The sequence below is a fragment of the Cupressus sempervirens genome, chromosome 6 (assembly GCF_028749045.1).
Source record: "Cupressus sempervirens isolate cs-2001-9-10 chromosome 6, ASM2874904v1, whole genome shotgun sequence".
Classification (NCBI taxonomy): Eukaryota; Viridiplantae; Streptophyta; class Pinopsida; order Cupressales; family Cupressaceae; genus Cupressus; species Cupressus sempervirens.
In genome coordinates this window covers 315,648,844-315,676,598 of record NC_143123.1, presented here as the reverse complement: position 1 = coordinate 315,676,598, position 27,755 = coordinate 315,648,844, and the positions used below count along the sequence as shown (strand labels likewise).

The following is a 27,755-nucleotide window of genomic DNA, read 5'->3' as shown; positions in this document are numbered from 1 at the left end:
CATTTCGAACTCATGAAATCGTTTGGATAGAAGGGTTTAGAGTGGGACACTTTCGAGTGTACATCTAGTAGTCTCTTGATAATACCCGCCTCTCACATAGAAGCATCCCCTCAATAGACTATATCATCAGCAAACCAAGAGTGACTAACTAGATCAATACCTTGTGCAATTGAAACCCCCTTCCACTGACCTTGCTAGTATTTCCTCACAATCAATTGACCAAGAACTTCGGCCAAAATGATGAATAGAAAAGGCGATATAGGATCCCCTAGGCATAGGCCCCCTAGAAGTTTGGAAGAAACCTTGTGGGATACCGTTCACAAGGATAGACACACTGTAGCATCCCAACATGCTCTCGATCCATACAATTCACCTTCTGTTAAACCAAACTTTTTGAGCACTTGTAATAGGAAATACCTATCCAACCTATCATAAGCTTTGCGGATATCAAGCTTTAAAACCATTCATCTCTATCTTCCCCTTTTAATCAGTAAAATACTATGTTCTAGCGAAATGAGTTTGGTCATAACCTTTTTCAGCCTATTTGTTGTCACCTTTGTGATGATTTTGCAGTTGGTGTTGCATAGGGAGATGGGCCTGTAATCCTCGAAGTCTTTCGTCTTTTCCTTTTTGGGAGTAAGAGTAACCAACGTATTTGATGGAGCTCAAATTTTTTGCAAAATTTAGGATCTCCATTTAAGGAATAATGTTGAGAATTTGATAAAACACTGGCATTGATGTCGAAAGCATGAAGACAAAGACTCTGAGAGATGGATACATCCGGAAATTAATGTGACTGGGTAGATTCAAAAAGAAAGAAAATGCAGAGTATATAGAATATGCAACGAAGAGAAACAATAGTATATAGAGTCCACTATGATTAGTAAAGATATACATAAGTTGAGCCTCATTGAAAGTATAAATAATATGTAAGGCAGTAATTATTGGTGTCATTGATCATGTCAATCAAATGGAAAAGTGTTTTTTTTTTTTTTTCACTCTTTTAATGCACCGGGTAAACTTTTTAACGTGACCGGTAGTGCTGGTGCGACACGCCCACCAGTACCACGAGGACGGGGGAGACTAGACCCGTGACCAACCCCCTGCAACAGGGAAGATTTAGCCAACCGAGCTAGGGCCCCCGCCTAAATAATAAAGTGTTACTGTGCAGGCTTAATTTAATATATATCTGATATGCTTTAATGTGCACACATCAGAATGACGAGTGACAGTGGCTTGCCATTGGGTTGGAGTGTGACCAATTTAATCCCATCAGGCAGAGAGTACAGAATATCGAATGAATATGAAAAGATCATCTTCAGTGAAAACAAAAATAATGATAATCAAGACACTCTTGTGCAGATCATATGCCGTCAAGGGTGTTGATGTGCTTATTGTTGAAGACTCATGGATCTAATAAATAAAGCGAGATAATAATCGTATACTATATCCAGATGTTGGATAAGAAGAAATTTGAAAGACTTTCAAACAGAAATAAGTGAATAAGATAATAATCAATAGCTGAAATAAAAATGGCACTATGAAGGCTGTCACAAGTGATTACAAGAGATCTAGAAGAACAAGGACACTATTTCCCAGTTCATAACAAGTAATAGACAAGATAAAATAAACATATGGTACTATTAAGGAGATTCATCACCGGTGATTGTTAATAAAGATATCAAATTAGTCTCCAGCAGTCATCGTTAAGGTTGTGAAAGAAACAAAGTTAAAACCGGGCACATAAAAATCAAATAGCAAATCCTCGTCATGTGGATGCCGTCAAGACTTAGAAGAGCCATGAAGTTATGTAGTCAATAAAAGCCAACAATAATAAATATCTATTAGCTTCTAAACCTCAAGTCACGTATGAAGAAAAGGAAAAACTATCTGACTAAAACAATAGCAAACACCAAATATTGAAGGATTGATGGGAGTATCTAAAGATGGTGTTGGTTCTAAAGATGAGCAATTCACTTAAGATGCACAACTCTGTGAATCTGAAGACAAAACTTCTGATGAAAAGAAGAGGAGAGTCAGGCAAACATTACTCAAGACCTACACAGAGTGACATGTGAATGCAAAGAGCTCCAAGTGAAATCAAAGTCCAAAATGAAGCCACCACGTCCAAAGCCGTGAAAGTTGAAACACACAGGCAATGATACCGCGTATACAAAGTAATGAAAATATTTTGCACTAGAACAAGCGCACCCACAGCAATGTTCAAAGATGGAAACAAAAATATGTGCGTCAAGCATTAAGGAGATTCTAAGGAAATTCGATGATTCTAGTATTCATGGTAACACTAGTAATGATTGACGCGGGCATCACACAGGTTCTTATGTGCCACCACTAACACAGACATCGACATTGAACATGAAAAACCAGTAGGTTACGGATGCCTTAATTATATTTGATGGATTCGGCAATGAGAAATTATCAAATGGAATAAGTTCCTATTTGGGGTGAACTCTAGAAACATTAATGGCCCGATAACTATATTAAGTTGCTCATAGTAGCAAAAGATTAAAAGGTGCGATTAAGGCTTCTTGTGATAAGAAAAGAATTATTATTATTATCAAGGAGGTGTAATTATTATTAAATTCTAACACCATGACTCTTTATTTCAAAGATCACGTCTTTTAAAATTAAAAGATATAAGATGAGTCAAAAAGGAAGACAAATGGAGATCGGAACACTTCATATTCTCTCAAAAAAGCATTTTTTATATTTATATATTTTGTAAGGAGGAATAAGGACTAAATATGGGTTCATAATGTAAATTCCATTATTTTATTTTAAAATAAAATAAAATATTTTTTTTGCTTATTATTAAAGGCGTAGGGATTTAAACTCCATGTGAATCGTCCTTTATAATTATTTTTGAAATTTTGTATACAATTCAAGTATCGGATAAGTGGACAAGGTCATTTATCATTTTGAATTTGATCATTACAGATATTGTGAAATATTAAAACATTTCCGTATCTGTATCCAGTTTGTCTCCCTACCAGAGGAGTTAAAATTCAATCTGAACTAATTTAAGATGGCATAATATTTGATCTTTCACATCTCGATTATTTAATTGTTGGCAGTAAAGTGGGTAAAAACCTTATAAAGTTGTACGTGATAATTCATTGAAGTTGACTCTATCGCCCGGATGAGCAGAGGCACTGGTCTTTTTATTGAAGTCAGAAAATCTACATATTCCTTCTACAAGCATCAATTCCATTATTTACAAAATTTATACAAAACATTCAATTATCAAATATTCAGCATCCAGTTTCAGTTTCATCAAGTTCGAGGACCTTGTCAATCGAAGAAGTCCAAGTTTAAATTCGCTATAGAAAAACCTTGAACCGAACAGTCAACATTTGAGGTAAAGGTTAACCCCCCTGGATGTAGCGGACCCTGAAGTGTAGGGGAATCAAGAAGTATTCCCGTTCGTTGGCCAAAACTAATTTAGCCAATTTAGCCCTTATTCCTCCTTACAAAATATATAAATATAAAAAATGCTTTTTTGAGAGAATATGAAGTGTTTCAATCTCCATCTGTCTTCCTTTTTGACTCATCTTATATCTTTTAATTTTAAAAGATGTGATCTTTGAAATAAAGAGTCATGGTGTTAGAATTTAATAATACTTACACCTCCTTGATAATAATAATAATTCTTTTCTTATCACAAGAAGCCTTAATCGCACCTTTTAATCTTTTGCTATTATGAGTAACTTAATATAGTTATCGAGCCATTAATGTTTCTAGAGTTCACCACAAATAGGAACTTATTCCATTTGATATTTTCTCATTGCCGAATCCATCAAATATAACTGAGGCATCCGTAACCTACTGGTTTTTCATTTTCAATGTCATTGTCTATGTGAGCGGTGGCACATAAGAACCTGTATGATGCCCACATCGATCATTACCAGTGTTACCATGAATACTAGAATCATCGAATTTCCTCAGAATCTCCTTAATGCTTGATGCACATATTTTCGTTTCCATCTCTAAACATTGTTGTGGGTGTGCTTGTTCTAGTGCAAAATATTTCCATTACTCCGTATACGCGGTATCATTGCCTGTGTGTTTCAACTTTCACGGCTTTGGACATGGTGGCTTCATTTTGGACTTTGATTTCACTTGGAGCTCTTTGCATTCACGTGTCACTCTGTGTAGGTCTTAAGTAATGTTTGCCTGACTCTCCTCTTCTTTTCATCAAAAGTTTTGTCTTCAGATTCACAAAGTTGTGCATCTTAAGTGAATTGCTCATCTTCAGGACCAACACCATCTTTAGACACTCCCATCAATCCTTCAATATTTGGTGTTTGCTATTGTTTCAGTCAGATAGTTTTTCCTTTTCTTCATACGTGACTTGGGGTTCAGAAGCTAATAGATATTTATTATTGTTGGCTTTTATTGACTACATAACTTCGTGGCTCTTCTAAGTCCTGACGGCATCCACATGAGAAGGATTTGCTATTTGATTTTCATGTGCCCAGTTTTAACTTTGTTTCTTTCACAACCTTCACGATGACTGCTGGAGACTAATTTGATATCTTTATTAACAATCACCGATGATGAATCTCCTTAATAGTACCATATTTTTATTTTATCTTGTCTATTACTTGTTATGAACTGGGAAATAGTGTCCTTGGTCTTCTAGATCTCTTGTAATCACTTGTGACAGCCTTCATAGTGTCGTTTTTATTTCAGCTATTGATTATTATCTTATTCACTTATTGCTGTTTGAAAGTCTTTAAAATTTCCTCTTATCCAACATCTGGCTGTAGTATACGATTATTATCTCGCTTTATTTATTAGATCCATGAGTCTTCAACAATAAGCAAATCAACACCCCTGATGGTATATGATTTGCACGAGTGTCTTGATTATCATTATTTATGTATTCACTGAAGATGATCTTTTCATATTCATTCGATATTCTATACTCTCTACTTGATGGGATTAAATTGGTCACACTCCAACCCAATGGCAAGCCACTGTCACTCTATGTCATTCTGATGTGCGCACATTAAAGCATATCAGATATATATTAAATTAAGCCCAAACAGTAACACTTTGCCATTTGATTGACATGATCAATGACACCAATAATTACTGCCTTACATATTATTTATACTTTCAACAAGGCTCAACTTATGTATATCTTTACTAATCATAGTGAACTCTATATACTATTGTTTCTCTTCATTGCATATTCTATATACTCTGCATTTTCTTTCTTTCTGAATCTACCCTGTCACATTAATTTCTGGATGTATCCATCTCTCAGAGTCTTTGTCTTCATGCTTTTGACATCAACGCCAGTGTTTTATCAAATTCTCAACATCATTCCTTAAATGGAGATCCTAAATTTTGCAAAAAATTTGAGCTCCATCAATATTAAAATCAGAAAGAACAAACCCCTTAGATCGGGATTCCTCAACCACTCCAAGCAACTCCTCTTTAATCACCTTCCAAAATTTCTAATAAAAGAAGGCTTGGAACCCATCCGGATCTGGGTCCTTATCCCCATACATATCAAAAATTGTTTCGCTCAATTCTTTCATTGATCGTTTCAATCAACATAATATTGTCTTCTTCCGAAAGCAGGCCCAGAATGACCTCCAAAACCTCGTCCTTACAAAGCTGACTCCCACTGCCTTCTGCACTCCAAAGCTTGTCAAAAAAAGCTACAGCTTCTCTGTGAATAGCATCCATCTCAATGACTTGACCATTGCAATTTCTGATTGAATTTATCCAATTAATACATCTCCTTGTCTTGACTGAGCTGTGAAAGAACTTAGTATTTCTATCGCCTTCTTTCAACCAAACCTCCCTTGACTTTTGTCACCAATAGATCTCCTCTCACTGCAATATCTCCTCGTATTGGTTCAAAAGATTCTTTTTATTCTGGAAGTCCCTATCATCTATACCTGATTCCAATACTTTGTTGTTTAAGGTTTCCAACTGACCCTCCAAGCATCATTTTTCTTCAAAGATGTCCTCGAAGTGTTCCTTATTAGACCTTTTCCAATTTTGTTTCAAAAACTGTAACTTTCTAAAGAATTGGTGTATTCCCCTCCTCCTTGGGTGCATTTTGCCACCATCCTATAACCATATCATAGAATCCTTTCTCTTTGAGCCACATCTTCTCCATCTTAAAAGGAAATATGATCAAGACCGCATCTTTCTAAATAATCCTAGTATATTAGCTTCAAAAACCAAGGGAAGATCCTCCCAAGATCCACCAAGAAGAAACCAGTCAAGTCTCTCAACAATATTGGAGAATCCCTTCCTTCGATTAGTCCATGTAAAACATTAGATTCTTTGGTTTGGCATCCCACAATCTATTCAATGTAACAAATTGCAGAAAATCAATTTTAACCCTATTCAGTTGTCCCACCCCACCTCTCGTCTCCCCCATCTCTAAAGTAGTATTGAAATCCCCTGCAAGTAAAACGGTTCCTACCTGAAAACCCCCTATCACCCTGGAAATTTGATTCCATACTATTTTCTTATCCTTTGTGCTTATTGGACCATATATATTGAACAAGTAACAAGAAAAATTGATAACCAAAGATCTCGCTTGAATAAGTTGCCACCACCTTGTTTGAGAGATCACATTTACTTGAGTAGTCCTTAATTTCCAAAGTATTCCAAGCCCACCCGACGCCTCGTCAACCTCCCTAAAGGTTCCTAACCATCGTTATCCAACTCCAAAGAACTTCATTGCACCTTCGTTGTCTAACTCGATTTCTTGTAAACACGCTTAATCTCGCTTCGCATGATCAAGCCCTCACTTGATCAACTAACTTTTGTCAGGGGCATTGCAGCCCTTGACATTCCATGTAAGGACCTTCATTGCAGCCCAAGAGAGAACAAGTCTCTCTCAGATTTGAGTTTACTCTGCCCTTTCATATTGCCTCCATCCTCGAACAACTGTTAGATGTATTTCCTTCCTCAGGACTTGTGACTACCCAATTTCGCCTTTGGAGTATTGGATTGAGATTAACTGATAGTCCACTTTTCACTAATACCCAACCTATCACACTTACCAAACTCATCTTGTGAAGAGGAACCCAGGTGTAGACTTTCCTCAAACCCCTTTGGCATCACCATCACCTTCTTCAATGAGACATGAATGTGCTTATAGTCACAAGCTTGAATGATCTCCCTTACTGCACCCACCTCAGAAAATAGATCTGCTCCTGACATCTCTTCGGCTAGAGGCGACAAAACTCCCACACCCAACACAATGAGACAAGAGACAAGTGCAAAACTCATAAGTCCCTATTCCAGACAAACTGTGTCTGTTTGAGCATCAATAAATCCCCCCCCCTTTGGTCAGATCCATAGAGAGAAACTGGCCTATCAAGCACAGCTACTCCTAGAAGGACCACTCCATCTAGCATTTCATGAAGACCCGTACCTAAGATTTCATCCATGCTTGTCTCCATCCTGTTTGCTCCTAGGTATATCAAATCCTCATTTCTCTTGACACCACCTAGCCTTTTCTCCGTCTCTCTGAGCGGGCACCCTCCATTGTCCTAATTATCCATTCTTACTGGTAGAATCCACCTCCTTTCTTTGGTCCTCTTGTGGGTCCATTACTCTAACAAGCCAATCCTCTAAACCAACATTCTCTCTCCTTTTTCCTTTTAAATCCACACCACATTCTTTCTCAAAATGACCCCACTCCTTGCACTTCTGGCATTTCTCAGTACCTCGTCTATTTCAATCTTTTGCCACCAATACCCTTCCAAAGTCCTGATCTCAATCGCATGTGGCTTGAGTGGATGGGACTTCCATGCAATATGAATCCTCGCATACATGCTCTGATCCTCTTTTGCAATAGCCTTGTCCACCTTAATAAATCTCCCCAGCTTGTTTCCAATGGCTCTTAAAGTATCTTCATGCCAGAATTCAAGGGTAAGTTGTAGAGCCTTACCCAAATAGGGATTTCCCCCATCTTAGCCTGCTAAAGGTTAAAATTTGGGACCCAATCCTTAATGAACCATCCAATACCACCCATCATAAAGGGTCCTGTAAGTATGATCCTTCTCTTCTCTATTTCATCGCCGACAATGACCATATAGAATTCATTTGCGAAGAACACAAAGCAAAATGCAAACCCCATTCCTCATTGTCCCATTTACAAACCTAGAGAAAAGAGGACTAGTTTCCTCCCCACTTCATAAAAAAGTCTTTGGCTCTGTATTGTTGGATCAAGTCCTTCCAATCTTCTAACTCGATCCAAATATCCGAGCACTTAATTGTCAGCAGTTGCAGGATGGTCTTTAGTAATCGGTTTCATCCCCTTGCTTCACTTTGGGCCTCCATTCCTTCTTCTCCAGGGATCAATGTCCATCTCTAAGCCCATTCATCAACACTGCATATCCCCCTTAAGCTCTATCTTCCTTGCTTCCAAAACTGGTTAGCTTCCTCTCGCCCCCCATACCCTTTGCATTTCTTCAAAAATTCGTTATCTCCTTGTTGGAGACTGCCATGGCAGTCCTTGTCCTTGCGTCGGGCTGAAACGACAAGTCTATCACCAAAATGGTTCATTGCTTCTGTGAGAAACCTGAAACCCTAACCTTCCTCCCCACTCCCACCTTCTTCCACTCTCCATCATTTAAATTCTCATGTGATGAATGCGTCATATAAATAGCATTTATTATTTAATAAAGAAAGTTCCACTTTTTTGGAGGATATCTTTATCCATATCACTATTATGTTCTTTAAATAATTTATAGTTTTTTAACTATTGATTAAATTAATACAACATGGCTTTTTAATAGTGAAAATATTTTCAATTTAGAAATAAAAATTTTAATTCAAAATGAATAAATGACTGTAAATTCAATATAATAAATAAGCAGCTTATTTTTAGGTTTTTTGTTTTTACAAATAATATAACATAGTTTTTAATATTGATAGAATATTTACAATTTCAAAATTCAAAATTTAATTAAAAAGATAAATACACGACTATTTATATTCAACATAATTGAGAAGCAATTTATTCTCAGGCCTTTTATATTTATGACAGACAAAAAAGAGTGGTGTCATTGTCTGGTTACACCTCTTGACGTAATTATGAAAATTATAATAGCCACCTTCTTCAACTGGGATTGGAATCAACAGTTTCATGCTGAATCTAAACTCTCTCCCTAGAAACTAAAGCACGTTGTTAGGAAGAGGAACTTTTAAAGAGCCTATCTTTTGTGGAGCTCCTTTGATGCAGGAGCATCCAAGGTGTAAGACTAACCTTGCATCATCCAAAAGTGTTGTCTAGTTTTTCAAAAATGACTATCTTTGTGCAAAGTCATTATTTTTAGGAGTTTGTTCATTACAGATTCCTCCCATCAATTCCCTAGAGGTTCACTTTGGTTATATAAACCTCCCAGCAAAATTTTATGGCAAGATCAAGTCTGGTTTTGAAGTTACTGCATTTTCCTATTTTGTCAAGGTGGTACAACCACTTTGAATTCACTTTTGAAAACTTTAGAAGTTCCAAAAAGTGATCAAACCTTGGCATGAGTGGCGCTTCTCAACTCTAAGGCTCTAGAATGCTTCATGTCATTTCTGAAATGGGATTATAATGGTCAATCGACTCAACGGCTGACAAGTTATGGTTTTTAGAAGTTAGGCCTTCAGGACTCTAGTTTCCATGCAAAAGAAAAAGAGGGAAAATTCACTTAAGGCGAGAAATTGAACTGTTAGGCTCCATAATGGGAAAATTTCACTTCTAGAATACTCTAAGGCGATTAAGAGTGCTACTTATAAGGCTAAAGAGGAATTTTCAAGTTCAGTTCTGGAAGTGGAGATTGTGGGTTTGTCTTGCATATTATTGCAATGAAATGCCTATGTGGTGGTAGCATGTTATTTTCTAAATATTGTAATTCCATTTCTTTGAGGATAATAGAAAGCAAGTCATGTAGTAGTTGCCTTTATTCAGTGCTTTCAATTTTCTATTATTTCCTTGTTGTGTTGCGTGTTTGGTTGAATAAGGGGAGTACCCTTCATCAATTGGTATCAAAGCAAATATTCTTGGGTGTGTAGACAGATTACTGAACATGGGACAGTTTGTAGCAAGACTGTGGTTGTGGGTTTGAGAGATAAGTGCAGAAAATACCTCCACGAAGGAGCCATTGAGGAAAAGTTGTGGGTGTAACAGAAGAGGGTTTTAAAGCTCTCCAAAGGCAAGTGCAAGCATTGCAATAGGAGTTGCATAGAGAAGCAATATAAGGGAAAGAGATGAAAGCGAAGATGAATTTGAAGAGGAAGGACAAATTGAAGAAGAGCAAGAAGTGGTCAGAGATCATGAGGAAGCTAGGTTTTTCTAGGGTTATTTCCAAGATTAGAAAGATGTTGAAAGTTATAGTTTCCACATTTTTTAGAAATCTTAATCCAGAAGAATTGATTGATTGGATCAATGACATGGAAGAGTATTCAGAAGTATTGAGAAGTAAAAGATCCTAAGATGATCAAATTCGCGAAGATCAAGCTAAAAGGTCATGGTAGAATTTGGTGGAAGGAGACTCAGTTGGAGAGAAATAGAAGAGGGAACAAAAGTTAACAAGATGGTATCAGATGATGGAGAAAATTGAAGAGACAGTTCATTTTTGTTGAATATCAGCTTGAGTTATTGAAGAAAATGCAAGTGTTGAAGAAGCAAAAAGATATGTCTGAGAATATACAAAATAGCTCTATTCAGTCCTAATCGGAATGGGACAATCAAATCAAAAACATTATAAAATTTCCAAATTCAACGAATGCTATGGACAGATAAATGCATACATCATTGACCAATCAATGGCCAGTTTATAAATAACTGCCATCTTTTGTACTTAACATCCATTGACATCTAATTGAATATTTTAGTTTATATACATATAATATACCTTGGCTATATCTTACAACAGACTCTATTTCAGAAGAAGAAATGTAGCAATTCCACAAGAGGCTTCTCAAATACTTTCAAATTTGGCTTCATGAAAATCAACTTCCCGAATACAGAGAGTTTTTATACAGCTATTGGTATAACCATATAAGTAAAGGGATTATTCCATTTTTTCTCTGTCATGACGGTCTTTGTGTCCTTTATCAAAAATTTCTCCAATGATCATCAACTATCTAAGCTTATGTAACTGAAATATTTTTCTTATTTGGAAATACCAGCAAAGGGCCAAGGAACATAATATACATGTCTCAGTTATAAAACCAACCTCATCTTTTGGAAAGCATATTGTTTCAATTTATGAAAACATTTTGTGCTACACAAAAAGGAGAACGAGGGAAGGGAAGGGAAGGGAAGGGAAGGTTCTACAACTAGTTTTGCATGTAGAGTCCTCTTAATTGTTGTACAAGTATCAATGGCTCATGCCTCACCCGAGGGTACCCGAGCAAGGCATTTAGTGTCGGCACCATTCCCTTTGTTTATTCATACCCGTGATTTGGCTTCATCTTCACCTACCCATCCATTTTCTTTGCTTAGTTAGAAAAAACACCATGGAGAGCAGTCAAAAGAGGTCAAAGTGCAGGATAACAGAGGGTGTCTCGCATCCTTCAAGAAAGCCCTTGAATGAACAAGAATCTTGCCCACAAGCACCAAGTTCATTCGAGAAGAAGCAACCACCAGAGCATAACCTAAGAGGGAAGGAGATAGAGGTGAGAGCCCTTTGCCAAAATTTGCCATTAAACATAACGACCAATTTTCACTAGAGAAAGAGAGAAAAGTAGGCTTAGGAATTGTGCAATATTTTTTGCTGCTATGGATGTTAATAAACTCCCGTCAAGAAATTTCCTAAACGATTGGCTTCAAAGAGTTTGGGGTCAAAAGCATGGGTATCATTACTCTTTCCGCTGAATGGTTCAAAAGGGTCTATTCATTCTTTTTTTTGTCACCCTAATTTGCAAAAAGCAATAGTTGATAAACAATTTTGGAGGATTGGCAACTATAAATTTAGAGCGCTTCCTTGGTCACTAGATTCTTCAACGAAGTAGTTTTGGCTCTTTCAAGCCCTAGATCGGTCACAATTAGCAATTCGCCGCCATTTGTATGGAATTTTATCCCAAAGTTGTTGAAGCCTATGGTGAGAGTTTTGGAAGTAGACCACTCTAATACCTTGATTCTGAATGTTGATGTTAGGGTTTTAATTTCCTTCTATTAAGGTTTGGAGGCTCCTGAGAATATCTCTTTAGAAATTGGGGAATCCATTTTTGAATGCCCATTTACTTATATTGGACTTAATGCTTCCTATTTGTGTAGAAAGGAAGGAAACCTAATCCTTGAGATGGTTAGTCTACTCCTCATACCCTGCAAAAACTTAAATCTATTATTATCACCCCACCCTCCCAAGTTGGATCTAAACAAATCTCTATTGATCCTGTTGCATCGCGATGGATTCATGAGGCAGACAAAATCCAAGCCTCCCTTGATAGCCTGGAAGATTAATTTTCTAAGGTTCCTCCTGAGCCTCCCTCTGTTAATGTTCATTCTCTTCTTGTGAAACTAGAAAACTTACCAAATGCCCAAAATGTTGACTTCTGTCTTTGCCCTAAGTCCCCTAACTATGTCTCTCGTCCTCCCAATGCCCAACAGTTGGCCCGACAAACTATTAAAGAGAAGGATGAGCGTATTAGATGCTCATCCCGTAAATCACCTTGGAGAACTTACTCTATTCCCCCTCTGGGGAAAGATGTGGTTGCACCTCCCCCAAACGTTATCCCTATAGAAGACCCTAAAGTTTCCCCTGCATTGGTAGATGGTCGTGAGGCTCCATTTGTTTAAATTTAGGAAAGCATTGATTGTCTTAATATGGAAGAAAGGTTGCATGACAATGCACTAGTGGTGATCCCAATCTCACGACTATTGCCACACCCCTCCCCCAACAAATGGGAGTTTATCTTAGGTCCTAAAGGGGCAATTCAGGCTAGCACTCACTCCTCAAGGGGGCAGTGCAACCCTTGTAGAGGAGAATCAGCCATTTGTTTTCCCAGTGGGAGGTGTAGATGAGCTCTCCAATGTGAAGGAGCACACAAAGGATGGAATTTCATTTTTAATGCTGATAAAAGAATTAAGGAGAAAAAGAAACCTAAAAAACAGATCATCTTATGTTAGAAGCAAAGGAAATCATTAGAAGGAAGAGAGGCGGACCACTTCTCGCTAGAGGAAACCATAAACCTTCTAAATTGGCCATGGGCAAAATACCTGATTGTTTCAAAGGTTTTCAATCCCCTATGGAAACAGATAAATAAACTAATCCATGGATAAAATCAAATTGGCATCATGGAATGTCAAAGGACGGGAGTCTTCAGATAGGAAATACACTGTTAAAAGATTTTTTAAAATGGCCAAGGAATTAGATGTGCTCCTTTTGCAAGAAGTTAAGTCTATAAGATTTACATTGGATATTGCACTGAAATGTACCTGGAAGGATGCTAATGCCTTTTCAACTAAGCACCAAAAAGGAAAAGGAGGTACGTCTGTTCTTGTGGGTCCTAGATGGAAGAAGTCAGTCAATCAATGGGGATGCCCCCTCCATGTAACAGAGCCATTTGAGTGTCCTCAAGTTAGGTGATTTTGAATTTGGTATTTGCTCAATCTATGCTTCTAATGAGCCTTATGATAGAATTAAACTTTGGCAGTGGTTATCCTCCCTACCTAGCATCCCTTGGATTCTTGTAGGAAACTTTAATATGGCGGAGAGGGCACAAGATAAAGTCAGTGGTCTTAAATTTGAATGGAGAAGCAATGAAGAGTTCTTTTGGAACAGATTATTGGGGAAGCTTAATCTCATAGACCCCCTGGCAGATATGAAGGCTCAGTCCAAGGGCATCTGGTTCAACTGGTCCAACTATCAAAAAGATGACAAAAGAATTTACTGCAAATTAGACTGGGTTTATTTCAACAAAGATGTGTTTAGCTGTCTCAAGCCTTTGGATGATAATCCAGTCAGAGTTATGCCCTTTTCCCTCTCCAATCATCACCCTATCTCCTCTAATATTTTCAGGATTGGCCTCCAGAAACATTCAGTCAAGCATTCCAGATCTTCTGCCCTTAATGTTTCCTTGCTGGATCTCAAGCATTCCAGATCTTTTGCCTTTTCTACTAAGCACCAAAAAGGAAAAGGAGGTACGTCTATTCTGGTGGGTTCTAGATGGAAAAGTCAGTCAATCAATGGGGATGCCCTCCATGTAACAGAGCCACTTGGGTGTCCTCAAGTTAGGTGATTTTGAATTTGGTATTTGCTCAATTTATGCTTCTAATGAGCCTTATGATAGGATTAAACTTTGGCAGTGGTTATCCTCCCTACCTAGCATTCCTTGGATTCTTGCAGGAAACTTTAATATCACAAGATAAAGTCAGTGGTCCTAAAATTTTAATGGAGAAGCAATGAAGAGTTCTTTTGGAACAGATTATTGGGGAAGCTTAATCTCATAGACCCCCTAGCAGATATGAAGGCTCGGTCCAAGGGCATATGGTTCAACTAGTCCAACTATCAAAAAGATGAAAAAAGAATTTATTGCAAATTAGACTGGGTTTATTTCAACAGAGATGTGTTTAGCAGTCTCAAGCCTTTGGATGATAATCCAGTCAGAATTATGCCCTTTTCCCTATCTGATCATCACCCTATCTCCTCTAATACTTTCTGGATTGGCCTCCAGAAACCTTCAGTCAAGCATTCCAGATCTTTCCCCTTAATGTTTCCTTGCTGGATGACCATGATATATTAACTGATGTCAATATAATCCACTGGTATAACTCCTCTGTTTGTCACTACAAAGACCCAGTTAGCAGAAGGAATCAAAATGTGAAATCTTGGCAGATCCTACTCAGAACAATAAGCCAAAAAAAAGTTAAAGATGCTAGGGCTCATGAACTTGCACGCACTTATCAACTCTCTCCAAGAAGCAGAAGCTAATGTACAGAGCCCCCCTCAACTGTGATGCAGTTGATACAGTGTCAAGGGCGAAACAAAATCTTAGGAAACTCCAATCCAGGAAGATCTGCGGAGCTAGACATAGATCAAGAGTGAATTGATTGAAATTGGGTGATAAAGTATCTAAGTTCTTTTTTCATACCCTTAAAGGTATAGAAGCAAAAGATAAGATTGACTACTCATGTGAGAATGGGAACGTGATTTCCTCACCTGAAGATATCCTTAATACTTTTTCCCACTTCTACAAGCATTTGTTTCAATCAGAAGATGATAGGGGTAAAATAAAAGAAGACGGGTAAAATCTTGTTTATTATTCCAAAAAAAGTTTCGCATGCAGATTCTATTATTTTAGATACCCCTATAACTCTGGATGAAATTAGAAACTTCATCCAGAATATGAGCAAAGAAAAGGCTCCAGGACCAGATGGGCTGCCAGTCGAATTCTACAAAATCAACTTAAAGTGGATATGCTCTGAGCTCAAGGCTCTGTATGATTTTGCATTGGATAAGGGATCTTTGGGCCATGAGATTAATAAAGGGCTAATCAAGTTGATCCCCAAAGGAGGGACAAAACTTTCATCAAGAATTGGAGGCTTATCACACTTCTAAATGTGACATTCAAGATTCTTGCAAAAATCCTGGCTTCTAGGATAGAAAACATCCTCCCGATGATCATAAACCCTATACAGACAGGATTTGTCAAGGGAAGATTCATCTTGGAGAATTTGATTACATGCTTCTTATTTATTATGAAAAAGCCTATGACAGGGTGAAGTGGGGATTCATCCATATGATGTTGCAAACACTGGGGTTCCCTCCTACATTCTGCCACATGGTCTCTATTTTGATGAAAGATGCCAGAGCTACAATTGAAGTAAATGGGGACAAATCTAATCCCTTTGAGCTATCTAGATCCATAAGGTAAGGTTGCCCTCTGGCCCGTACCTTGTTTGTGATTGTTGCAGACTCATTGCATTATCTACTAAGAGAGATAACCTTCTCTCTCCTAGAGTAAGAGGACCTAAGCTTCCAAACAATGAGGAGATTTCCAATGTTCAGTTTGTCAATGATACGGCAATCCTCTTTGTGCTAGAAGAGGAGAATATGAACCACTTAATGATTAAGCTTGACCTCTTCTACTCTGCCTCAGGAAGTAAAATATCTATCTCTAAGTCTATTATGCTAGATTGGGAGACATTACTTCCTACTTGGTGCTGTAAATATGGTATTGGGTGGGGGGGCCCAATCATGTAGTCAGGTATCTTGGGATTCCAATTGTTGTTAGCCCTATTATTAACGACATGTGGCTGTGGATTAAAGACAAGATCAGTTCCAAGCTTAACAAATGGAACTCCTCTTACCTAACCATGGCAGGAAGTATTCAGATTTGTCAGAAAATCCTGTCCTCATATACTGTGTATTTCTACTCTGCATAGTTGTTTGATGTTGGTCAATTTGGCTTCATTCAGAATTCCATCAGGGATTTCTTGTGGTCTGATGGCAAAGGTGCTAAGAAACTCCATGCGGTGAGATGGGACTAGTGTGCCAAGGGCAAAGAAATTGGGGACTTAGGGTTGAAAGACCTTAACTCAAGGGATTGCATTAGCTGTTAAATGGATTGCCCAAAGCAGTTCTGGGTAGTGAACCCTGAAAAATCTTAATAAGGAACAACCTAAATTACGGATACCCTTCGCGAGCTAAATTATGGACTGGCCTGGACATGAGGGACATCCTCTCCCTTAATATTAGCACTTTGGTGGGAAGCTCCACTGTGTTCAAGTCGTTGTGGAAAAGCTAGGTAAGTGTAAGACCCCTATTTGGTGATATCTTGAGAACTGAGAAAGGTAATATCTGGTGTGGTCAAGGCTCTATCTGGTGGAATTTGAAGAGTAATGGTAAACCACTTGCCTTTGGGCAAGGTTGTTCAGCAAAGAAAAGCTGCTGTGAAAATTTTCAAGGATATACTACATGATGGTACTCTCATTCAGTGGTCAGTGTTAAGAGATAAATATAACTTGCCTACCTCTCACTGGAAGACTTGTTGTTTGATTAAGGGGGCCCTAGATAGTCAAGATGTTAAGCATCAGTGTTGTTCTCATGGCTCCTGATCTTTTCCATTGTGCTGGCCTGACTCCTCTCCCATGCACTTGGTCAAATCTAAACTTGTTTATTCTGCCCTCATCTCCAGCCCTATTATTCTTGACCACCTTAACTTGTAAAGTTTCTGCAAATTTTATAGGTTCAGATCTGAGTTAATATCTTTTATTTGTTGATCTTCTGATCTTCTTCTTTCTTTTCGAATGTAGAATGTAATTTTCAGAACATTAAATGTTATTCTGAAACTTGTTTATCTCAGCAGAAATTCATATAGGGCACTATGTTCTAAGGAGCAGACTTCAATGATTTTGTGTGTCCTTAAACTACAACAACACCCACCCTTTATACCAAGACCAAAGGGCATGTCTCTTAAAGGGACATGACCCTCTCTAGGTCGGCCCATACATTACTCGTAGAAATCGGCGCCTAAGAAGGAGATAACAAAAATGTTAACTAACATAACAATTAGTTATACTTATTACATAGCATGTTTACTGCCAAGGATCACCGCCCATCTATTTATCAAGTGCAGTGTATATAATGCCTAATGTATGGTATAAGGGGAGAAGATTAAGGTGCGGTCTACACTTCTTAGACCAGTATGAATATCACTGTTAATATTTAACACTCCCTCTGTACTTGATAATCATACTAAGAGATAACATATCTAGCATCATCAATTATGATGAATAAGCATAGATTGATACTCTATATCTATTTGAATCTTCTAAGCAAATGGTATCATGGAACACAAGATACTGAGTAATATAACCATCTTGTGATATGACTTACCACTTATACTAGTGATATCAATATTGCATGTAATGCAATACACATAGGATAAAATCCAAAGAACGATTAAATTCTTCATTTGTCCAGGTTGTGATGCATAGGAACTAGCCAATCCTATATCACAACTTGCTCTTGAGTTAAGATCTACCAGAACATAGGATAAATCTGAAGAATAAATTCTTCCTTTATCCAAGTTGTGATTCATAGGCATGGAAATGCTTATGTCACAAATGATCTTGAACTCACCTAGATTTAACAGTAGTTCTCTATTGTTCAACACATTATCTGAGAAATCGTCATCTCTCATAATGCCTTTTATACAAGTTTTCATTACTTTAGAGATCGTCACCTCTTAAATAACGAATACAAATGGCGGAGCTCATAACAGTCAATAGCCTGACAGTAAAATTATTTTATTAATAATTTAAAGAATACAAATGAATTATAATTCAACCATACCAAGTCTTTTCCTAGAGTGATCTATCTTCACTCTAGAGAGAGGCTTGGTGAGAATATTTGTTGTCTGATCTGCAATGCAAATGTGTTCTAATTTTACAGTATTCTTGTCTACCATATCTCTTACATAATAGTAAGGAATTTCAATATGCTTGGACCTATCATGCAAAACTGGATTCACCAAAAGCTTGATGGAACTCTGATTATCACAATGAATGATCTAGGATTCATGGCTTGCCCAAATAATCCCACAAGTAACTTTCTAAGCCAAGCTGCTTCCCGAGAGGCCATCATTACTGCAATGTATTCGGCTTTTGTGAAACTTTGTGCTACTAAAGACAGTTTTCTGCATATACAAGATATCATTGTTGATCCTATACTGAAATAGCATCCTGAAGTACTTTTTTTTGTCTTTAACACTTCCACCCCAAACTGAGTCAGTGAATCCATGTAAATCTAAGTTAACTTTCTCATATTTGAGCCCAAGATCAAGAGTGCCTTGTAAGTATCTCATAATGTGTTTGACTGCAACTAGGTGCATCTCATTTGGCTCACACATAAATTGACTTAAAGGCATTAACAGCATAGCAAATATCAGGTCATGTATTTACCAAGTACATCAGGGACTCAATCATCTATCTGTAGAGAGTAGAATCTATGGACAGTGATTCTGCTGCTGCTTCTTTAAGTTTATGTAGATTAGTCTCCGTTAGAGAAGACATAGACTTGCAATTCCACATTCCAAATCTCTTCAAAATATCTAATGTGTACTTCCCTTGATTAAGTATAATGCTGTCAGAATTCTATCGTACTTCCAGTCCTAGGAAGTAATGAAGGAGTCCCAAGTCTTTCATCTCGAAATCTCAAATTAGATCTTTCTTGCATTGATCTATGAGATGATCATCTCCTATTATTAGTAAATCATCAACATACAGTATCAGAATTACCATATCATTTTTATCCCTTTTCTAATGTAGATTTAGATCGGCTTCATTTTTGGAGAATCCTAAGCCGGTGAGATACTTATCAATTCTTTCATACCAAGCCCTTGGAGCCTGTTTAAGCCCATCAAGAGCTTTCTTGAGCCTGCAAACAAAAACGTTAGGATCATGAGTTTTAAATCCTTCAGGTTGCTCCAAATATACTTCTTTTGTAATCTTTCCATTCAGGAATGTTGTTTTTACATCCATTTGATGTACTTTCCATCCCTTCAATGCTACGATAGCTAGGACTACTCTTACAGAGGTGTATCTGGCAATAGGAGCAAAGGTTTCTTCATAATCAATTCCTTCTTTCTAAGAGAATCCCTAGCTACAAATCTAGCTTTATATTTTTCAACGCTACCGTCAGCAGCATGCTTTATTTTAAATATCCACTTGGAAGAAACAACAGATTTTCCTTCAGGTCTTGGAACAATTTCTCAAACATCATTCTTCATAATAGATTGATATTCTTCTATCATAACTTCTTTCCAAGTTGTATGTGTATATGAGCAATGTTAGTATGCTAATAGAAACCAAATTTAAATAAAGCTTCTACAAACTAAACAAAATTCATAAACTTCAAGATAGACTAAGATGAGTTCTCAATTGAGAATATGAGCCATTAATGGACTCTCTCAATAAGAAACTCTCTTGTTGAGTGGCTTTGTCTAAATAGATAGGATGTATGCTCAAGCTTATGCTTCAAAAAGGGCTTCAAATGGAGTTGGAATTTGGGTGTGAGTGTATGGTTTTGATGTAAAATGGCTTCTCAAAATGGCATTATGACTTTACTTCATGGATTGTGTTATTTTGCAAAAGGGAAGGATCCAATTTATAGACAAGAGGCTTGAGGGATTGAGGGCTAAGATGCAAGGATGGGAAAAAGCTCATGGAGGGCTTAGATTGCATGAGAGGAGAGCACATGGATTGTGCTTCCTTACAACCAATCAAAGAGTGACACATGTCACATGGTGAGAGGATGAAGGAAAGGGGAAGGATGAGTCAACAAAGGAGGCTCAAGGGATAAAATCTTCATAAAGACCCTTCATAAGTGCTTTGTAAGAACATTTATGACTTTGTGGGCTTTATAAAGTTTTGTGGTTGATGATATTTGTGAGAGATACCATGAAATTCGAATTTGAGGGTTTAGGGGGGTTTTAGGCTTGCTTAGGGTTGTAAAAATGATTAGAGGAAGGGTTAGAGATGGCTTAGGACTAGGCAAGTGGATGGCAAGTGGATTGCAATTAATGAGGGTGGGTGAAGGAGGAGATATTTGTTAACTTTGGCTTGAGTTAGCAAGTCTTAACCCATGTTTAGGGAATGTGACAAGGTTAGGAGGGGATTAGGATTAGGGTTAAAGACATCTTCTAGAAGAGTCTAGGCTTTGGATGAGGATGAACTTTCTAGAAGAGTCTAGAACTTCCTAGGATAAGATTTTATGATTATATAAAGTTTTATTTATTTCAAGGGTTTGGGTTGAGGAGATATTTATTAAAATATTTTTAATAAACATGAGGATTAATATTTAATCTTGATTAAATATTTTGAGTTGGGATTAGGGGTAGGAAATGATGAGATTAGCCTTTAATCGAAATTAAAGAAGGATTAGAAGATTTTGGAAGAGGTTATTGGTCTTAAGGAAATTGGCCAGCTTTTGGGAAAAAAATAAATTAATTATTTATTTTGGAATTTTTGGTCAATTTTTTAATTAAATAATTAATAAATAAAGAAATAATGTTTAAATAAGATTTAAACATTTTTGGGAGGGATTCCTTAATTAAATATTTTTAATTAAGATAAAGGGATTTAATGGCATAAAAATAAATTAATTAATTAATAAATGATGATGTCATCAGAACTTTTTCAGAAAATAAAATACTTTATTTTCTAAAGGATTTTTGGTCAATTTATTAATTAAATAATTAATAAATAAGGAAATAATGTTTAAATAAGATTTAAACATTTTTGGGAGGGATTCTTTAATTAAATATTTTTAATTAAGATAAAGGGATTTAATGGCATAAAAATTAATTAATTAATAAATGATGATGTCATCAGGACTTTTTCAGAAAATAAAAATACTTTATTTTCTAAAGGATTTTTAGGTGTCTACAGTATGTTTAATAACATCTGAAATATTGGTTGGTTCTGATTTAGACAAATCATTCATGTTTGTTGTATGACTAGAAAATCTTTTGGGTCTTTTGTTTTCTCTGACTGTTCTAGAAGGTGCAGCAAAGTCTTGTGCTGCCTCTACAGTTTTAATGGCCCAAAGTGGTCTTTTCTTTGAATTTTGAGTTTCTTCAAGATTAAGGTTTTGAATTTCGTCTTCAATTTCTTCAATGTTCTCCGTTTGAGACTCAGTTTCAATATTTCTTTCAGAACTAGGTAAAGGGGAGGGTTCTTCAGAACTTAGGGTTCTTTTGAATGCTAGATCTTCTTCAAAAATTACATCCCTACTAGGTCCAATATTTTTTTGTCCAGGTATGAAAATCCTATATGCTTTAAATGTTTCACTATACCCTACAAAAATACCTTACTTCCTAGAGGGTTCTAACTTAGTTCTCTTTTCTTATGGAACATGGATATATACATGACACCCAAAAATCCTAACATGACTTATATTGGGTTTAACCCTCGTAAAGACTTCTTCAGGAGTTTTATCTCCAAGATAAGAGTGAGGGCTTCTGTTTTGAATATAGACAGCAGTACAAGAGGCTTCTGCCCAAAGATAATATTCTAGATTTTGATCAAATATCATAGCTCTAGAAGCTTCTATAATTGTTCTATTCTTCCTTTCTGCTACCCCATTTTGTTGTGGGTTATAAGGAACGGTATACTCCCTCTTAATTCTTGTATCTTTACAAAATGGTTCAAACAAATCTGAAGTGTATTCCCTTCCATTATCAGTTCTGAGAGTTTTAATTTTATGTCCTGATAAGTTTTCTATTAAGTTTTTAAATTCTTTAAATCTCTTTAGAATTTCTTTTGATTCTTTGCATTTTAAGAATTAAATCCAAGTTTTCCTAGAAAAGTCCTCTAAAAAAAGTATATAGTACCAGAATCCTCCAAGAGAAGGAACAGACATAGGTCCATATAAATTTGAGTGGATTAATTCCAAAACATTGTTAGTTTTTCTAGTGCTATCATGAAATAGACTTTTGGTGTTCTTACCCAGAGCACATCCTTTGCATATGCTTGAGTGATCTTTATTCAGTTTAGGTAAAACAATAAACATCTTCTCCATAGTTCATAAAGTTTTGAAATTTAAATGTCCTAACCTATTGTGTCATATTTCATTTATATCCGCAGCTTCATGAATTAAGGCTTGAATAGGTCGACCAAGTTCTGAGTTTAATTCATACAAATACCCTTTTCATTGACCAATCAATTTTGCTTTCTTAATTGAGGAATTCTTAGCCCAGGTTATGACTTTACCATCCATGAATGCAACATTATGTCCATCATCTTCAAGTGCTATAACCGAGATTAGATTCCTTTTTATTCCCGGTACATAGAGTACTCCCTTGAGAATAAGAGAACTACCTGACTTTAGTTTCAAGGTGCAATTTCCAATTCCTTTGAGGGAATGTGCTGAATTATCACCAACAGTGACTTCGCCATTAACCTTGTCTGATATAAAGTCTAGCGCTTCTTTGTATCCTGTAATATGTTGAGATGATCCACTATCAATCACCCATGCTTTACTTGAAACTTCATTTGATAGTGTTGAATACAATACACGATTCTCAAGATCATAGTTATCTTCTTTCTTAGTAATGTTTGTACAGTTCGCTGCTTGTTTAGAATTCTCAGGGCAATTAGATCTGTAGGTCCAAACTTTTCACATCTAAAGCATTTTATTTTGGATAGATCTTTCTTAGGTTTGTCATTCTTTTGATTACCCCTTTTCTTCTTGAAATGTTTTTTCTTGCTTTATAGGAATTTGTATGAAGAACATGAAGTTCTCCATCTTCTGTTTTCAATTTTCCTCCTTTCTTAAGTTTTCTAGATTCTTCATGAAGGCAATCTCCTTTAAGTCTATTGAAGTCAAGAAGTTTGTCTCTAACACTTACTCCTTGTGCGGATGTTTCCCATGAATCTGGTAATCCATCTATAGCTATCCGTGTTAGTTCCGTGTCACGAATGATGGTTCCTATACTTGCAAGATCATCTCTTAGACTGGCAACCCTTAGGAAGTAAGAATTCATCGATTCTCCTTTCTTTATTCATATGTGATTTAGTTGTCTTTTCAATGCGAGAACTCTAGTTCCATTGTTGACCTCATATGCATTTAGTAATACATTCATCATATCAAATGCTGTCTGATGTTTCGTTAGCATAGGTACAATATCATTTTTCACTCCATCTAATATGATCTAAATGGCTTTTCTATTTCTTTTACTCCAGATAGTTTTATAAGGTTCAACATTAGGTTGTTTGGATGTTGAATCAACAAATTGTTTTATATCATTTTCTTCAAGAATCATCATGATTCTGAGTTTCCAAGCATCAAAGTGTTCTTTTCCATCAAACCTGTCCTCAAGTCCAATTGTGTATGCCATTGAAGATAGGAGAATGATGCTAGATATATATCAAGTCTGATTAATTAATTTGCAGAGCCTAGGTTCGACTACCAGGGCTCTGCTACCATGTAAAGTTTCTGCAAATTTTATAGGTTCAGACCTGAGATAATATCTTTTATTTGTTGATGTTCTGATCTTCTTCTTTCTTTCTGAATGTAAAATGTAATTTTCAGAATATTAAATGTTATTCTGAAACTTGTTTATCTCTGCAGTAATTCGTATAGGGCACTATGTTCTAAGGAGCAGACTTCAATGTTTTTGTGTGTCCTTAAACTACAATAACACCCACCCCTTACAACAAGACCAAAGGGCATGTCCCTTAAAGGGACATGACCCTCTCTAGGTCGGCCCATACATTACTTGTAGAAATCGGCACCTAAGAAGGTGATAACAAAAATGTTAACTAACATAACAATTAGTTACAGTTAGTACATGACATGTTTACTGCCAAGGATCGCCACCCATCTATTTGTCAAGTGTAGTGTATATAATGCCTTATGTACGGTATAAGGGGAGAAGATTAAGGTGCGGTCTGCACTTCTCAGACCAGTATGAATATCACTGTTAATATTTAACATTACTCAGTCTGGAGCCTTGCTCTTGAACCTCCTATCTGGAAGAAACTGCTTATTAACCTCTGGTCCAGACCTGTTGAACCCAAGACAGTCTGTTTTCTTTGGAATTCCTTTCGCATAAACTTCCTTTCAAGAAACCCGGGGGTGATTATAATATTTGCTCAGTTTGTAAACAAGTTGAAACTGTACATCATGTCTTTTCCAACTGCCTCTTTGCCCGGGAATTCTGGAGTTTGTTTGGGTTATTTCTTGATGGCAACTTTACTGTAGAAAATGTTATTTCTGGTTGTATCACTAACAGCAGCGATACAATGTTTTTTGGTCTACTCTCTCTTCTAGTTTGCTCTGATTTATTTGGAAGTATAAAAATTATGACTTATTTCAGGGTAAAGCTCGGCACCTTACTGAGTCTCTGAGGAGACTCATATACAGTGATGTTTCTCTACAGGTAACAGCGGTCTTCAAGCTCAAGGAAGGCAAATTTCCTCCAATTCCTACAGGAAGGCAGAGGCATGGTGGAAAAGCATGGACATGCTCATGGTTATACATCAGTAAAAGATTTTGATTAATTCAATATCCCTCTTGCACAGTGTATCCAGAAACTTAGGGAGGAAGGAAACTGGAAAAGCATATCTATGATAAAGATGTTCCAGCTGATCTGTTTGCTCCATCTCCAGTGCATTCCACTACCTCTTCATCCAGCAGCGAAGAATAATTCTCTTTTTATCATGCTATGTTACAGTACTGATGTATAAACTCTTTCATGACAGTCATTATGACTGATTTTTGTAATATGGGTGGGCTGATTAGTCTTGCTCATTAGCTGAACCGGGTAGATAATCTTATCTATTGAACTCTCTCGATGTTATTTTCTTCATATGCAATAGTAAAAGCATATTGTTTCTCCTCAAAACTTGTTAATTTTGCCAAAAAATAATAAATGTTTTTTGAGTCCATACGTATTTGCAAGGATCAGCTACTTAATGTAAATGATTGGTAAAGAACAGTTAAAACATAGCTTAATATAACATATTATTAACTAAAACCTGGACTCGGTTTAAGAATACCAACCGTCTAAATCTTCAGTGGACAAAGCTGCTGCCTTTTTCTCCAACTCCATCTTCAGTTTCATAATATCCTCTTGAGCTAAACGCAGTTCATATTGAGTAATTGCAGCTTTTTCATATGCTGCTTCCTTCTCCTCAAGCAAGCTTTGCGGATCCAAAACTGCAAAATATATGAAGAAGAGATAATTTGACTAAAGCATGTCACAGTACATCAGTTAATTTGTACGATAGAAAAAACAATACAACCAACCCGTTCAACAAAAACAAATCTCGTATTGTATTCTTACAGCTTCGTATAAACTGTTGATAGCAGGGGTTAAGCAGCACTGTTTACTATTATTTTCTACAATACACTTTGGCAGAACGACTAGCCCGTGATATTTAACAAAAGTTCGGTACGATTCAATTTCCTATACATTTTTCGTGCTAAGAGGTAAAGAGCCACATTCTAAAGCATAATGTACACTCAAGATACATGTATTCTCCATATAATAAGAGATTGTGAACCCTTCGATTCATTTTAAGGTGAATATTCCCACAATAAACCATTTCCAATTGAGCCAATAAATATACTCCCTACAGAGTTTTCTTATTGATGTATTGTCATGCTTTTACGGTTTCTCTGTATTTGGTAAATAAATTAAAGGTTCTGCTTCTAGCAATTTTCTTGGAGCTTGTAAGTTTGGAGTTAAACACCAATACCCTTGCAAATGCGCTTATTCTGTTGTGCGAATCGATCTGTTATCTCTAGGTTCCTATGTATTATGAAAGACGGATTTAAGGCTATCACTAATAGTGTCTAGTTTTCAAAGCTTCTGGAGAAAATTTAGCAGTTTTGTTTCTGTCAACGTTTGTGATTAAACTCGGTGACCCATCATCAGGATAGCATCGTTAAATAACAATGGATTGTAAAGAATGATAGGAAATGTTGATGTAAAAGTTGCTACACAGTTTTTGCGAAAAGTCTGAGAGATCTACATAAAGGGATTGTTAAAATCTGATAATGCTAATGTGTACTTGTGTTGTTTCTGGTGTTCTGGACGCCTCGAGAGACTCGTAATTTCTCATTAGCAGCTGTGTCAGCAACCTGTTTTCAAATCGATCACTGAATTGACTTTAGGAATCACATTCCATGCAACTTCTTTTTGGATCCGACAGAGGAACAGGTCCTCCATTACTGATCTTTATGAAAATTTTGAAAACTTAAGTAAAACTCATGGATCGAAGAAACGCAGATGCGGAAATTCATTCCTAAGAGCCCTTTAACCAGATTCAAGCAGACAAAGAATAACCCGAGTATAGGTAATACATACGTCGCAAGTTATGCAATGAAGATATGTGATCCCGGGGAAACTTGTTTGAATCGGCAAAGAAATCCTTAAGCCTAATCGCATGGGACTCCCGACCATCTTCCAAAAGCTCGTGCAACAATTCGAAAGCAGTCAGCAAATAATTCTCTTCCAGTAGAAAATTCACCACACAATTACATAGGGAAGCTTTCTCGACGTCCATTATCCCATACACCTGCTCAACATACAAGTAAACGCAACAGAGATGATGCAGATTCACAATTGTCTCGAAGATATGAAGAATTGATCAACGTTTCTCTGATACCGTGTGAATATATGTACCAATTTCTACAAAATGGATGCAACTAGTAGCGCATATAAACGCATATAAACAATATGATCGTCCTGCGTGCAGATATGTTTCCTAAACACCGGACCTAAGTACAAAATACATCAAAACCCTATGCTTGATTTGATTTGAAGAGTATATTAACTAGTTTGCATCTTTGAAGGGTGCAAGGGTTAGCCCATGGCTAAATAGTCGATTGGATTATTATATTCAATTTTTTGATTAAATAAAACAATGATATGATATGATAGATTTTAATGACGTCCACGAAACTAAAGTAGTCTATGGGACCCATGCAATCACCCTCCTGAGTCAGGAGCGGAACTAGTCAGTTGTAAAGTTTTGGATAACTTGTCTCTCCTTCTCTGAAGTTTGGTAATCAAATCCGCTGCTCTCTTCACTTGATCTTCCTCGAATAAATAGTTGAAGTCCTTGTTCTGCAATATTTTTGTATAACTAGATCTGATGTCATTGTAAGCCAGGCAGTCCTTGACAAAGTGTTGCTCTGTCTCAACTATTCTCATATTACAAAATAAACATGTTTTATCTGCCCACTCTTCCTTTGGAACTTGTCACCGACCAGTTTCACATCGCAGCTAATGTGAACTAGTTC

General features: G+C 36.7%; 1 protein-coding gene across 3 annotated transcripts in view; it reads right to left on the bottom strand.

The window, feature by feature from the left end:
- LOC149552457 (HEAT repeat-containing protein) overlaps nucleotides 1–27,272 on the bottom strand; it is a 107,229-nt gene extending 79,957 nt beyond the window's left edge. The window contains exons 1-3 of one of the 3 annotated variants that reach the window (XM_089788018.1): nucleotides 27,136–27,272; nucleotides 26,818–27,028; nucleotides 25,509–25,664 (exon numbers count right to left, since the gene is read on the bottom strand). In XM_089788018.1, coding sequence (XP_089644144.1) covers nucleotides 25,509–25,664; nucleotides 26,818–27,016 — 355 coding nt within the window. In that variant the 5' untranslated portion in view covers nucleotides 27,017–27,028; nucleotides 27,136–27,272. Of the gene's footprint in view, nucleotides 1–25,508; nucleotides 25,665–26,817 lie in introns of all 3 variants that reach the window. The other 2 variants (XM_089788019.1, XM_089788017.1) reach the window with 2 other exon arrangements.
- Between the last annotated feature and the right edge of the window lie 483 nt (nucleotides 27,273–27,755).